This window comes from Emys orbicularis, chromosome 5, assembly GCF_028017835.1.
Source record: "Emys orbicularis isolate rEmyOrb1 chromosome 5, rEmyOrb1.hap1, whole genome shotgun sequence".
Lineage (NCBI taxonomy): Eukaryota > Metazoa > Chordata > Testudines > Emydidae > Emys > Emys orbicularis.
The window spans coordinates 99580869-99595262 of record NC_088687.1 but is presented as its reverse complement, the minus strand read 5'-3'; the positions used below and the strand labels follow the sequence as shown (position 1 = coordinate 99595262).

Here is a 14394-nt window from a genome sequence, read left to right as displayed (position 1 = left end):
ATAAAGATACAGATAACATTATAAATTGATGCAATAGTCTTTGCATATTCCATGCTTCTAAAGCATCACATCTGTCACATCTATGAGGTATTGTCACTGCACCACATTGTCATGAAATGATGCATTAACGCCACCATGCCAAGCTGGCATAGGCAAAGTGCTGTCATACTGTATATGTATAAAGTTTTATGTTGCCATTACACTTCTTTGGTGTGTGATTGTATAATGTCACTGCATTGCATCAGCATGAGGTTACATGTCATCCTTTTATGGTGGCATGAGGTGTTGATGTGGGCTTAGATGATGTCACTCTGTCACCAGATCAGTGCAAGATGGTGCAAATGTCACCATGCTGTGTTGGTATATAATCATACGTTACCCTGCTCCATGAGATGATGTGATGTTACCACATTGAGGTGAGGCAATTGATGTGATATGACTGGGTGGAGGTGATATCACTGGGACAGGGTGATCCCTGTGATGTCATGGGGAAGGTGAGGTGATTGATGTGATGTCATTTGGATGGAGACGAGGCAATTACTGTGATGTTATGTGAGGTGACTGATGTAATGCCATGGGGTGGAGAGGTGATTGATGAGATGTCACTGATACAAAGTGATCAATGTGATATCAGGTTGGAGGTGAAGAAATTGTGGTGATGTCATGTGGCAGAGCTGAAGGGATTGATGTGACATCACTGGGGTGAGGCGATCATTGGGATGTCACGGGGTGGAGGTGAGGTTATCAATGTGATGTCACTGGGGAGAGGTGATCGCTGCGAGGTCACAGAGAGGCAGCGAGGCCGCCAGCATGATGTCACTGACTGTTACGGGCAATGATACGTTCTGGGCCCGTGGGGGGGGGAGGTGCGTCACGAGGTCGGCGGGCATCAGAGCCCGTTGAAGAAGCCCCTTGGCCAACAAGGGTTGCTTAGCGCACTGCTCGCGGCTCGCTGGGCGGGGCGGCTCCGTCAGCGTCAAAGAGCAGTAGGGGGCGGCCCTCCCGGCGCGGCCTACGTTACCCAGCATGCCCCAGCGCCGAACCTGGAACTGACTCTCTGCTGCATCCGGGTCGGGCCCGCCTCGCCTGTCAGGTTGTCGCTCCTGTGCCTGCCGGGTGCTTTCGGTGTCGGGTCAGCCTGGTAGGTGCCCCCTGCCCCGGAGCGCGCCGGGGCCAGGCCCCTGGTGCTCCTTCCGCCGAGGGGCTGGGCGCGGCGCAGGGGAGCGGCGGGGCCGTGCCCGGGGCCACGCGGCTCCATGCCCGGCTCATGCTCTTTTCTCTCCCCGCAGAGCTTGTCCCGAGCGGCCGGCCATGGCGGATACAGCGCAGAACGGGCCCATGCAGGGTGGCGCCGGCGGCGGAGCGGTGGTAAGGAAAGGCCCCGGCGGCCCTGTCCCGGGCGGGCGGGCGGGCGGACCGTCCCTTCCGTGCCCTCCAGTGTCGAGCTGAATTCTCCCCCCAGATCTGCCCCCACTTGGGGTATAACTGGTTCTAGTGCCCCAGGGCCCCACAGTGCCCGGCGCTGTACGGACAAAGACTCCCTCTCTGTTTTCAAGTATGCCTCTTTTTGAGCTGCTGGGCGTATTCCTTAACCTCAGCACTTTCCTTTCTTTCACATCCTCCCTCCACCACCGTCTTCGGGCAGTTCTGCTTCCGTCTCTTGCTCTCCCCAGCCGTTGTGCTAATTGTTTCTAAGCTTTCCATAACCATCATATTCCAATATACCAGAATCCCTGAGGCCTCTGCCAGTCAGTGAGGGCTTGTCCCTGCTAAGAAACAACTAGGGAGGTGTTTAAAATGTGATAGCTAGCATGTTTGAAAATCCTGTGATAGACAGGGCAAGCTGTAGTTTTGAACATGTGTTAGTTGGTGAAGGTTCAAATTATCTCCTAGAGTTCACCTTGACCTACTAACATGTTCAAAACTATAACTTGTGCTGTCCCCATTAAGGTTGTAAAAACATGCCTTATTTCCTACTGTGGACAAGCTGTTTAGTCTTGGCTTTGGGTGAACTTCTTTCTTACAGTATCCCTTTTCCATCTCATTGTGTTAATGTCCTCTTATATAGTTTTAAATTGCCATTCCAGCAACATCATTGACAGCCCCAAGACAGCAGATGCACACATGACCCAAATGCACACTACATGTATTACTAAAACTTCATATTGGTGAAAAAGAAAAATGAATATCTAATTTGACCATTTGTTTTAATTGTTCACTTTGTAAGCTTCAATCAGTTTTAAGAGGAAAAATAAGTAAGTTTCACTTTCTGGTTCACATGCACTCTGTCACTCTGTTTCAGTTCATGACATTGCAGGGGAATATCTCAATTTGAATGAACTCTTCATTAAAATGTAACTTGAAATTGAAACACAGAATTCTTATCACAAACCACATTGTAAATGCTTTTTTGAAATCTCTTAATTAACATACAATCTTACACGTATATTGCAACCATTACATACAAATAAGTGAACAGATCATAAAATAAAGACACCTGTAACTTTTAAATATTTAGTAATTATTTCACAGTTAATGGTCCCAGCTCATATCTGCATTAGCTACAGTATGTCCAAAATAAAACAAGTGCGTGGAGATGGGAACTAATCTTCAAACTTCTTTAGAGGTATTCAGGCCAGATCTTTGCCCTGGGCTTTTCCAACTGGAAGGCTGCCCTAAATGGGGCATTTGGGGTTTCCTCTGATGTATAGGAATCCCAGAGTGGCATAAAGTTGGTTTCACACTACCTGTTTACAGCACTTTTGGCACAGTGAGCACGTTTAGGGTGGGAAGGTGTGCAGATAGAGCGCAAAATGGCAATGATCCAGCGATCTCTGCTCAGTCAAATGCTTCTTAGGAGACTGTCCCTGCTGGTATAATTTAGACCAGCCCCAACAGGTCCCAGAATAGAAAGGTCCTTCCCCTTATTTCTACCTTTAGAGTCCTGGGCCGAGCACCTGGCCCTAGAGATGGGAAGTGTAGACTTCAGTCATAGCCAAGAAAGTGGATGCTTGCATCCATACAGAGACCTGGGAGAGTCAATTGGGCTAAGGAATTCATATGATCAGATCTTATTGCAAGACTGGCTCTATACTGAGTTACAATATAAGTAGCAAAATAGACTCTATAGGCTAGTCGCAGCTCATTTGGTATTGGCATATAAATGAAGTCTCCTGATAAACTATGCATTACTGAAAATAGGGAAGAATGTCCGGCTTGGATATAACTAAATGTTTAGACACTAACTTGTGGGGGTTTTGTTTGTTTTTTTTCTTTTCAATATAGCAATTTCTGATGACTAACAAGTTGGACACAGCAATGTGGCTTTCCCGTTTGTTCACAGTCTACTGTTCAGCTTTATTTGTTCTGCCCCTTCTAGGGTATGTATTGTACTATTTTCAGTTGTTCGAATGTTACAAAATAACTAAGTTTTATCTTATGCTTATGCAAGCTTTCAATTTCCCAAAAATTACATAGGTCGTAAAGAAATGTGTGCAGATTATTTGTTTTAGCTTGTCTAGGTTTTAACTTTTACTCTCACTTCAATAGAACAGTTTGAGAATTTAAGTTGTTAAAAATAATTTTAATAAAGTATCTAACTTCTTTCTTAAAAAAATCTTTAATTTTGTTTCCTTGGAACTGACTAGGAAGACTGCTTTTTCCCCCTGTATTCCTATGAAATAATGCTTTCAGTAGTTCTGTAATGTTGAGTGCTATGCACATCAGCAATGGTACGTAAATAAAAATGACTTTTAAAAGAAAAAAAAAACAAATTAATACTGATCGTTGTCTTGGCTGTAATAGTAGAAATAGCTTCAAGTATTGTGCAGTCATGATGCAATCCTCAAGGGAGGATGGTTTGTATGGTAACCTCTCCTCTGATAATTTACAGGTTGCATGAAGCAGCTAGCTTTTATCAACGTGCCTTGCTAGCAAATGCGCTTACCAGTGCTCTTCGACTACACCAAAGGTTACCACATTTTCAGCTAAGCAGGACATTCCTGGCTCAGGCTTTGTTGGAGGACAGCTGCCACTACCTTATGTATTCTCTCATCTTCGTTAATTCTTATCCTGTTACAAGTATCCTTTATCTAAGTACTCTTTCACATATTATTATTATTATTATTATTATTATTACTACCTTAAACATTACTCCATGTGTGAGGATTGTGACACTTAATTCTCTTCCACAGCAGCCTTCATTGTGATTGGAGAAATTGATTTAAAACCAAAGTGCGGCTGCTATCCATAGAACATACAGCATAGTTAAGGCTATGATTATGTCACGGAGGTCCTGGAAGTCACGAAATCCATGACTTCTATTGACCTATGTGACATTCTGCCCCAGGGCTGGAACTCCCAGCCGGACCCCCCGCAGGTCCCAGTGCCTGCCCTGGTGGGAGAATCCCCTGCAGCTGCCCAGCCACGGGGGAAGGTGGTGGTGGGGACCCTGTGCAGTTTCCCGGTGGTCATGGGGACCCCCTGCAGCTGCCAAGCCGTGGGGGGGGGGGAGGGGAGGAAGAGCCCCCTGAGCTCCTAGCTGCTGGAGCAAGTTGACCCTGCAGCAGCCCAGCCCCCGCAGGCTGCAGGGACCCTGGAGTTCCCACTAGTCGCAAGTGGTGGGGAACCCCCTGGAGCTCCCTGTTGCTAAGGACAGCACCCCCCCCTCCCCGAGCTGCTCAGCCCCCATTCACTGCAGCAGTGGGGGACCCCAGAGCCCCAGCAGCAGTGGGTGCTGAACCCGCCTCCCCATTTTGTCAGGGATATTTTTAGTGAAAGTCAGGGACAGGTCACGGGCTTCTGTGAATTTTTGTTTATTGCCTGTGACCTGTTCCTGACTTTTACTAAAAATATCTGAGACAAAAACTTAGCCTTAAGGGTAGTCAGTATAGCAAATCTCTCCCACATGGCATGTGGCCCTTACCTGGAGGGACCACTCTTATGGTGAAAGTACATTTCAGTCTCTGCTTCCAGGCAATTGTGGGGGTTTTTTTGTTTTTCTTTTTGCGGAGACTCAGGAACTATGGCAGTGATATAACAAACTCATTTCATGTAATCCAATGAACAGTCATCGGATGGTAAGATCTCTGTCACTACCACCATGGGCTACATGTGAATTATATCTGATTTGGTACCTCACTTCTAAACTATTGATAAGAGCTATTGAGGCTTCTCCTTAGATACGTTTATTTTCACTGTATTAATGAGAATTTTAGCTGTTGAAATAGTACCTTTCAGCTTGATGACAAGCAACAGGAATTTAGTAAGTGGTTATCTTCCTTCTTCAGGTTTACCTATTTTATTTATTGTTTCACTGTACTAAGATGTGCCTGGCAGCAGAGACATCTGACTGCCGTCGTGAAGTATAGTATGTTAATAAGAAGTGTGCTGCCATTCTTTGTCTAAAACAGCATTGTAAACCATTCTTTAGGGATTTCATGCTTTCACTGTTGCCAGTTAATACTGTAGTAGCTCATAGAGTCAAGTATATACCAGAGTAAACATTTTTTAGGGGGGGGGGGGGGGAGGAATCCTGATCATTAAGTAGTATACGTTAGGATTGTGATACTTTGACAGTACAGACTAGCTTTTGAATAACTATCTTTAACACCTTGTTTAATCTGTGTGCACTCTGTCCATCTTCTGTTAACACTTCAGACTCGTCAGTCTGAGCAGTCAGTTCACACCAAGATAAGCGCCCTTTCCTTCACTTCAGCGCCAGACACTTGATCAGTTACACAAAGGACTTTAATTTGCAGTTCTGTGACCTTGGCTTCAGAATGAAGTTTTGAACGCACACTGTGACATGACATAATACCAGAAAGTGGGTCTGGAATGTATTTTGCTCTACTTCTACATTCAAGTTCACTTCTAGAGAATAGAAATGCCAGGCAGTAGTAATCTGTCTCAAGTATTAGGAACAAGAGAGCTTTGTGGAATTTAGTTTATGCCCCTTACACCTGTTACATTTCAGTATCTGTTGTAAAGGTTGATCATAAAAAGTTGTGGTGACAGTGCACTTGATATCTTCCCAAATTCATTCCATTGACTCATCTCGGGAAGGAAAATGTAAACTCCATTTGCTGACTTTGGCTGATAACTTTTTTCTATTACTGTAGTGCCTTGAAGTCTCAGCTGAGAGCAAAACCGCATTATGCTAGACAAAGTTTACGATCTAGATAGACAAGAAAGGGTGAAAGAAAGGAAGGATTATTATTCCCACTTTGCAGATGGAGAGCCAAGGTATGAGGCGATTAAGTGACTTGCCCAAAATCCTTGATGGAAACAAAACAAATCAAGAAATGTTTGGGTCACCAGTAATACAGCTGTGTGTGATGTCTGTCTCACAGTTACACCTAGTTCCGCTAAGTCTTTTCAGAACATCACGAAAGAGGCTGCTAGCGGATTATGCACCCCTCCTCTTTTTAATATTATTTTTTCAAAAGGAAACATAGCTACAGAGAGAACTGTTATACATATACATATCTCTGAGCTCTGTACTACTGTCACTGATTTTGAAAACTTCTTGCTAAGGATAATGCTATACTTCATGCTATAACAACTGTATTATGTAGATATGCTGACATGATATTCATCATACAGAATAAATGTATTAAAATACTTTCTGGCCTATAATTTTCCTTATTTCTTGCTTCAGTGAGTATTTTCCCAGTTCTGCTGTTCTCATTGCTTCATGCTGCCACATATACAAAGAAGGTTATTGATGTAAGTATGGTGCAATATATTGCTCAGTACTTTTTGGTGTAAAATGGCTTGTATCTAGAGGTTGTAAACACATTTCAAAGGGTTGCGATTATCCTCTCTTTCTTTATGGCTAGTTGGGAGAGTGGTCTTGAAACGCTTTTGTGTTCCAATGTGGGGTCACAATATGGTAAAGTTGAGAACCAATCAAGTTAATTTTTGCATAATAAATATAGATGGATGGTCTAACCTCCTGACACACAGACACAATGTTTGTAGACAAGCCTCTTCTTAGTTTGAGGTGCTCATCTTGCTAGCCAGCTTGTGTTGATTAAATACCAGTACTTTAGAATATGTTAATCCTATTTAAGCTTTGTGCTCTCTTTTTCTCTCCAGTTACTATCCATATGGAAGCAAATGACTTCCACATTTGCCTACTATGCAGAAATACTTGAGATATCTGACTGCATTGCAACAGATTATGGTGGGTTGCATCTGGACCCCCTTCTAGCTGCACTTAGACAAGTGCTGTTTCAGTAGGTGAAACAGCAAAGTGCTTAAAATGAAGTTGGAAAACAAAACAATATTTAAAGAAGCTGCTTCTCAGCCCCAAATCCTCACTATGTTGTTTTATTTATATAATACACACACTGTCCTTTAGAATCTTTTTTTTCTTTTAAATTAAATTTTCCATATGCTACTGGTACATATTTCGTTCTAGTAATCAGAATAAAGCTATTGGCCATTGCTATGGCATCTGTAACTAAAGTGAAAAAGGGTAAAACTGGATTTTTACTTTTCCCAAAATCACATATTTTCTCCATATGTCTTGTGGATAATGCTGGAAAGTGGAAGATGCTTACTTTCCTTTCATAGAAAGTGTTAGGATTAACTGTTTGGGAAGTATGTAAATGTGGGGTATTTTTCTGCAATGCTTCTCTTTTCTACAAAAGCCCTATATTTGAAGTATCCTGTAGAGGATCCCAGAATCTTATTAGTTTTCAAGTAACTAGGTAGGGTCTCAAAAGTTCCTGAAATTAGTATGGCTGACAGTCATTTGAGTGTTTGAGTTAAAACTAGAGCAAGAACAGAACTGGACAATCTAACTGACTCTAACTATTGTTTTCCCTTTCTAAAGGCAAGAGGTTTGAATAGTCTGCCTTTCCTGAGAAGTCTTTTAGAGAAACTAAATGCTAATCAACAAAATATTCTAAAATTCATTGCTTGCAATGAAATTTTCCTGATGCCAGCTACAGTTTTTATGCTTCTTAGGTAAGAATTACAGAAACATTTTCTAATATATTGACTTCCATACTTGAACATTTCCTACCCAAGGCCTCAATCTTGCAGTTAGTTCTACATGGGTACAGGTGTAAAGCTCATTGCAGGATCTGTCCCTGAGCTTGTTCATAGAGACAGATACGTTTAATTTCTTCTAGATAAAAATCTGACAGATTACTTAATTTCATTCTGCTAAATCAAAGTGAATTTTTGCCATTTTATCAGTGATCACAGAAATAGACTTGAAATGCCTGGTGTGTGTCTGTTTTTATGTGTGTTTTTTGTTTGAGTAACAGCAACTGAGATTTGACCGTACACTAATTTATTGGGTAGAGTTGAATAACTTTGGTCAATGTAATGGAACACATGCCAGTGGTAAGGTAGCTGGGATTTTAGCTTTTAAAAACAAACAACTGGTGCTTTTATTTAAGTAGAGCACTCAAAAGTCTAAATAGGATCGGGACCTCACTGTGCTAGGAAATGTGACCAGAAGCAGTCATGGCCCCAGTCTGAAGAATTTATGATTGAAGGTCTTGATGATTTATGATTGAAGGTCTATCTCCATGTGGTCCTGATCCTTCAGTGATCTCCCTGCATCTCTGTAGAGCCCCATTAACTTCAGTATAGAGGCTACAAGCCTATCCATTAAAGTTGACTTCAATGAGGCTCCATGCAGGCATAGAGGTCTATCCACACACTGGTCGTTCTGAGACTAGAGCCCTAGGCTGTCCCTTAACCTCTTTTTGTAGCAGGGACTATCATTTATTCCTCGTTTGTGTAGTTCCTAACACAATGTGTGGCCTGAAGGTACTACTGTAATACAAATAGTAATGATCTGTGTTGTTTTGGCTTTGGAGCTCATAGCATGCAATTCATTTTAATGGGGACATTATTGGTGATAAACTGTGATACCTTTGTGATGGGTTCGATCACAGAAACCCCCTTGGGACTGTTACCTGATGTGCTGAGACTACCTCTGAGCCCGTTTTTTCTGCCAGCTTGGGCCTCCAGAACCCTGCCTTGTCGAGCCAGACACACCAGTCTGCTCCAACACAGACCCAGGGTTTGAACCGCGTGCCCCAAAGCTGCAGACTTAACTGAAAACAGCTTAAAAAGTGCTCCTGTCTATAGCACCCAGACACCCAGCTCCCAATGGAATTCAAACCCCAAATAAATCCGTTTTACTCTATATAAAGTTTATACAGGGTAAACTCATAAATTGTCCGCCCTCTATAACACTGATAGCGAGATATGCACAGCTGTTTGCTCCCCCCAGGTATTAATTACTTACTCTGGGTTAATTAATAAGCAAAAAGTGATTTTATTAAGTATAAAAAGTAGGATTTAAGTGGTTCCAAGTAATAACAGACAGAACAAAGTAAGTTACCAAGCAAAATACGCAAGTCTAAGCCTAATACATTAAGAAACTGATTACAGATGAAATCTCACCCTCAGAGATGTTCCAATAAGCTTCTTTCACAGACTGGACTCCTTCCTAGTCTGGGCCCAATCCTTTCCCCCGGTACAGTCCTTGTTCTAGCTCAGGTCGTAGCTAGGGGATTTCTCATGACTGGAACCTCCTTTGTTCTATTCCACCCCCTTATATAGCTTTGGCACAAGGCGGGAATCTTTTGTCTCTCTGGGTCCCCACCCCTCCTTCTAAATGGAAAAGCCCCAGGTTTTAGATGGATTCCAGTACCAGGTTACATGGTCACATGTCCTGTGAGACCCCAAGCCTTCATTCTTCCTGGCCTGACTCTCAGGAAGGCTTGCAAGTAAACCGAGCCATTTACAACCAATTGTCCTAGTTGATGGGAGCCATCAACATTTCAAACCACCATTAATGGCCCAGACTTTGCATAATTACAATAGGACCTCAGAGTTCTATTTCATACTGTAATTCTAGTTTCAGATGCAAGAATGATACATTCATACAAATAGGATGAACACACTCAGTAGATTATAAGCTTTGTAATGATACCTTACAAGAGACCTTTTGCATGAAGCATATTCCAGTTACATTATATTCACACGCATTAGCATATTTTTATAAAATCATATGGAGTGCAACGTCACAACCTTAATCAGTTCATAGCATGTGGGTGCACAATGCTGGGCAATGACTTGTAACAAGTGACTAAATCAAGAGTCCAATAAATTCTTCAGTCAGCAAATTTAAAGTTGTCTCAAGATACAAGGCAGATGCACTAAGATCAAGTAAATCTTTGTTTGTATTTTTTAAACGAAACCCAAAGTCAAAACCAGTGATCCCACAGTGTAAACAATCAGTGCATAGTTTCATGATCTTTAGGATGTGAAATATTTATAGGAGTGTTTAGCTAAGCAGGTAGAAGTTAAAAGCTAGCACTTTAGCATCCATTCCATGCCTCTCCTATTTTACTATCGGAGGGAAACAGTCTCTGAGCAACCATATACATTTTTTTTTGTTTTGTTTTGTTTTTTTGTTTTAAATTTTGGCAGCATGCTTAGCTTTGGTGAAATGTGACTAAATTTGTCATAGATATCAAATCAAGGACTCCCCCTCAGCCTGTACACAGAAAATGCATTTTCCATTCATCACCAGGTTCTAGCAGAAAGGTGGGGGAGGGGGGGAGGGAAGGATCTTCATGGACGTATATATTTCCTAGTACACAGGTGGAAAATCTGGAAGGATTTCTTCCAACCCATTCTTCATGTACATATAACTTAGATTTTTGTTGTTCCTCTGGCTACATCAACCATCCAGTTTGAGGAATTACCTCATAAAGATGAGATTTAATCCTTTAGGAAGGGCATATTGGACTTTCTGAGATGTCCTCTGAAGAATTGTATCTATCAAATCTCATTCCTCAGTGTGGCAGGCTGAGGACACTTATGAAGTCAAATGAGAACTCATGACTACCTTTAGTGTTGCAAATGGTCTGTGTAGATCCTTTTCCATTGTGTGTTCCTTGATGCTTTGTGAGCCAAAGAATGACCTATTAAAGAACTCTGTTCTATAAAATGTACAGGAAAATAAACTGTGCTACCATTTTATTATTATTATTTTATTATTATTTTTGAAGGATAGCTACCTCCGAAGATTGCTATTACTCAAAATATTATGCTGTAGTTGTAGAAAGTTAGACTTAAATTCAAGAGGGGAATGTGGCTTTTGCTGGAGAAGATATATCTTAGGCAAGCTGGTCTTGGTGTAGAACATGATGAGCCTAGCTAACTCGTAAGCAAAAAGGAAGGGAATGTGCTTAATATAGCTTTTCTTGGACATGGTACGGAGATAAGCAGTTGGTGTCTTTAGTCACAGTCATACAACATAGTGTTTGTCTAACTGATTAGGAAACCCTATTTTCAGATGCTGAAATTATTTTAAAAACCATTTGAGATCTGGTCTAAAAGTAACATTTAAAAACATCTCATCTCCTTTTGGACCTCTTAAAATCAGTATAAAGTGTGCACACACACGCACAACCCCCCCCCTTTTTTTAATGCATGTTTTTTTTCTCCCACTGTAGCTCAATTTATTTTACACTTCAAATTTCCATAGTCCATGGGATAAAGATGCCTTTTAAATGTTTGAAGAAATCCAGTTTACTGAAAAATAGTCTTGCCTATAGTTCGCTATTTTCAGAGCTCTTAATGTAACAATATATGAGCGAGCTTTTCACAAATCAGACTGCATTGATATTGAGCTACACGTGTGGCAGATTATATTTTCCATCCAATGAAATTAAATCAGGATGCTCCTTTTCTTACCACTACATAAAACCCAGGGGGTATGTCTACACAGCAATAAAACCCCCATGGCTGGCCTGGGCCTGTAAACTTGCTGTGTGGACTTCTGGGCTTGGACATCTACACAGCAAGTTTGCAGCCTGAGCCCCACAAGCCCAAGTCCACTGATGTGGGCCAGCCTTGAATGTTTTATTGCAGTGTAAACATGTAGCATGTCTTGTATGAAATACTGTAGCAAAGAATTTAGTGATGAACAAGTTGATGCAAAGTTTGTAAAATGTAGTAAACTTGTGTTGTCCCAGAACAGCCACTGCCAAACCCCATTAAGTATATGTAGTATCTTGTGTATATAGTATTGACTTTTAAGCCTTAATATGCATTTTGACAGCATGCAGGGGTATTGTGAAGAATAGCTTCTGTGGAAAGGATTCAAAATGCCATGCTTAGTGTCTCAAGCAATTACCATAATTGGACATACAAATCAAGTATTTATGCATGTACCTGGCCAGTTGAATACCAGTTTGCAAGCACATACATGGAATTTCCTGTTCAAACTACACAGGCATTTGCATCCACTTCTGTGTTTGTCACATCTTCAAAATTGGGCACATAAAGCACTTTATAAATGGTAATTTTAATATGAGAGCAGTAATACTGCGTTTCTTTCGTTGTGTTTTTAAAATTTCAATTATGGTGTAGCATGCAGTTGTTGCTTTTTATTTTATAACTTTCAGCCTTAGTGGATATGAATATGCTGGTGTTTCTAGATATCTTATTGCTTTTTGTTTGTCAAATCTGGATTCTCAAACAAATGTGATCATCTGACTATCCTCAGCATATAAAATATACGTAGTTGCCTTATTTCTAATTGCAAAACATACTGAGTTTGTGATGACAAAACTCAGAACAATTTTTTTCCTTTCCTTTCAGTGGCCAGGGAAGTTTGCTTCAGCCTTTCATTTACTATAGATTTCTTACATTGCGTTATTCCTCCCGTAGAAATCCATATTGCCGGTAAGCATTACATTGATTTGAGAATTAATAATGTATTAAAACTTATGTACAATAGTATGCTAAAATGTTACATGCTAGAAATGTAATTCATATGTAACTGGGCTTAAAAAAAAAACTAAAAAAAAACCCTGATTCAAAATTACATTTCCAAACAGCACCATAAATGGGTGGTTGCTCTTCTCCCTCACTAAATTGTAGTTGCACAAGTAATATACTGTGAAAAGTTTTCTCATGACTGTTTTTAGATAAGCTTTTTGTGAAGTGAAGCTCCTCAGTTCCAGGACAGGTTTTGTTGCCACAGACTAGTTTGAGAACCAAAGCCTCAAAAGTACAGTATACTACAAGAAATCAATCATTCCATTTTACTATTGATGTCTTTCAACAGAAATCCGGGAAAGCATTTCAATCCTTGACATCTTAAAAAACCCTTTAAAGCAGTGCAGCATTATATTTGATTCATTTGCTTAATTATATGTGCCCTGAAGAGATGAACTGGGATTTCGCTGTAATTTATGGGATATTCTGAATTGTTTCTGTTGTGAGAGTGTTGCCATGCACTCTTTCTTCCTGGAGGAGGGGAAGGGGTTCTAGAACATGGGTTTGTCTCTCTTCCTTTCTTGGTGTCTCTTTGCTCTGTTGCTTGCACCTTCTACACCACCACCACCACCTCTCTCCCCTTGTAAAAACTATCACCTTTCTTTCATGGTGCTCCCTTTTTGTCTGAGGCTGCCTTTTAAGTTTGAAGTAGCTTGCAAAAGTGATTAAAAACCTGAAGAATTTCAGGAGCAAGAATTCTCAGGTCCACACTGAACATTTATTGCTCATATAAAAGTATTACACTAAGTTGTTCTCAGATGCTTTCTAGCTACTTTTGGGATCTAATATGAGATTCTTGAATAATTGAATTGAAGACTGTTTTGAGGTTTAATAACTGCTGATCAACACAGCTGTGATGTAAATATATTTCTGATTTTTTTTATTATTATTTTCAGGACTCTTTTCACAGAGCTGAGGATTGTTGTTGAACACCTAATAATGAAGCCTTCATGCCCTCTTTTTGTAAGAAGACTGTGCCTCAATAGCATTTCCTTTATAAGCAGACTAGCACCAACAGTTGCATAATTAACTTTCAGAAATGTGTGTATGTATATATTGTGAACATTATGAGCAGCTGGCATTTCTGCTAATGGTTATAAATTCCAGTTTTTACACTGATCTCACTCTAGTTTGTATAAAATTGTCTATACATTTCCCTCTGAGATATTCAGTGCATTGTCTCACAAAGTTTCTAAGTTGTCCTAAGTTTCCAAGAAAATATTACTATGCTGTATTGCTAATTGGTGAAAGTATCTGTTTGCGTCTTAGCCAAAATTATTTTAAGGAAAAAATACCAGTCATACAGAATGTTAAACATGCAAAAAACCAAATGGTTAACAGAGAATTGTACCTTCCCCCCCCCCCCCCCCCCATAAAATAGACCTACTGAAAGCAGATATATATTTAAGAATTTTAGTCAATCCTAGCTGTATGCATAGCTACTATAAGATGTTACCACAGAATAACTTGTAGTCTGTTACAGATAGCAATTGGCATACGGACATATGCAGTACATTTTGGACAGTATTCTTTTCTGCACTCCAAATATACTCAGTACACTTAATTTGT

The 14394-nt window shown here is 40.7% G+C and overlaps 1 protein-coding gene across 1 annotated transcript; it reads left to right on the top strand.

The window, feature by feature from the left end:
* The first annotated feature begins 1059 nt into the window (after nucleotides 1-1059).
* TMEM33 (transmembrane protein 33) lies at nucleotides 1060-13944 on the top strand. Its single transcript, XM_065404767.1, has 8 exons — nucleotides 1060-1141; nucleotides 1290-1368; nucleotides 3286-3380; nucleotides 3893-4080; nucleotides 6659-6726; nucleotides 7841-7974; nucleotides 12646-12729; nucleotides 13722-13944. Exons 2-8 carry the CDS (start codon nucleotides 1312-1314, stop codon nucleotides 13849-13851), a joined length of 756 nt encoding a protein of 251 aa, XP_065260839.1. The 5' UTR covers nucleotides 1060-1141; nucleotides 1290-1311; the 3' UTR covers nucleotides 13852-13944.
* Nucleotides 13945-14394: the final 450 nt, after the last annotated feature.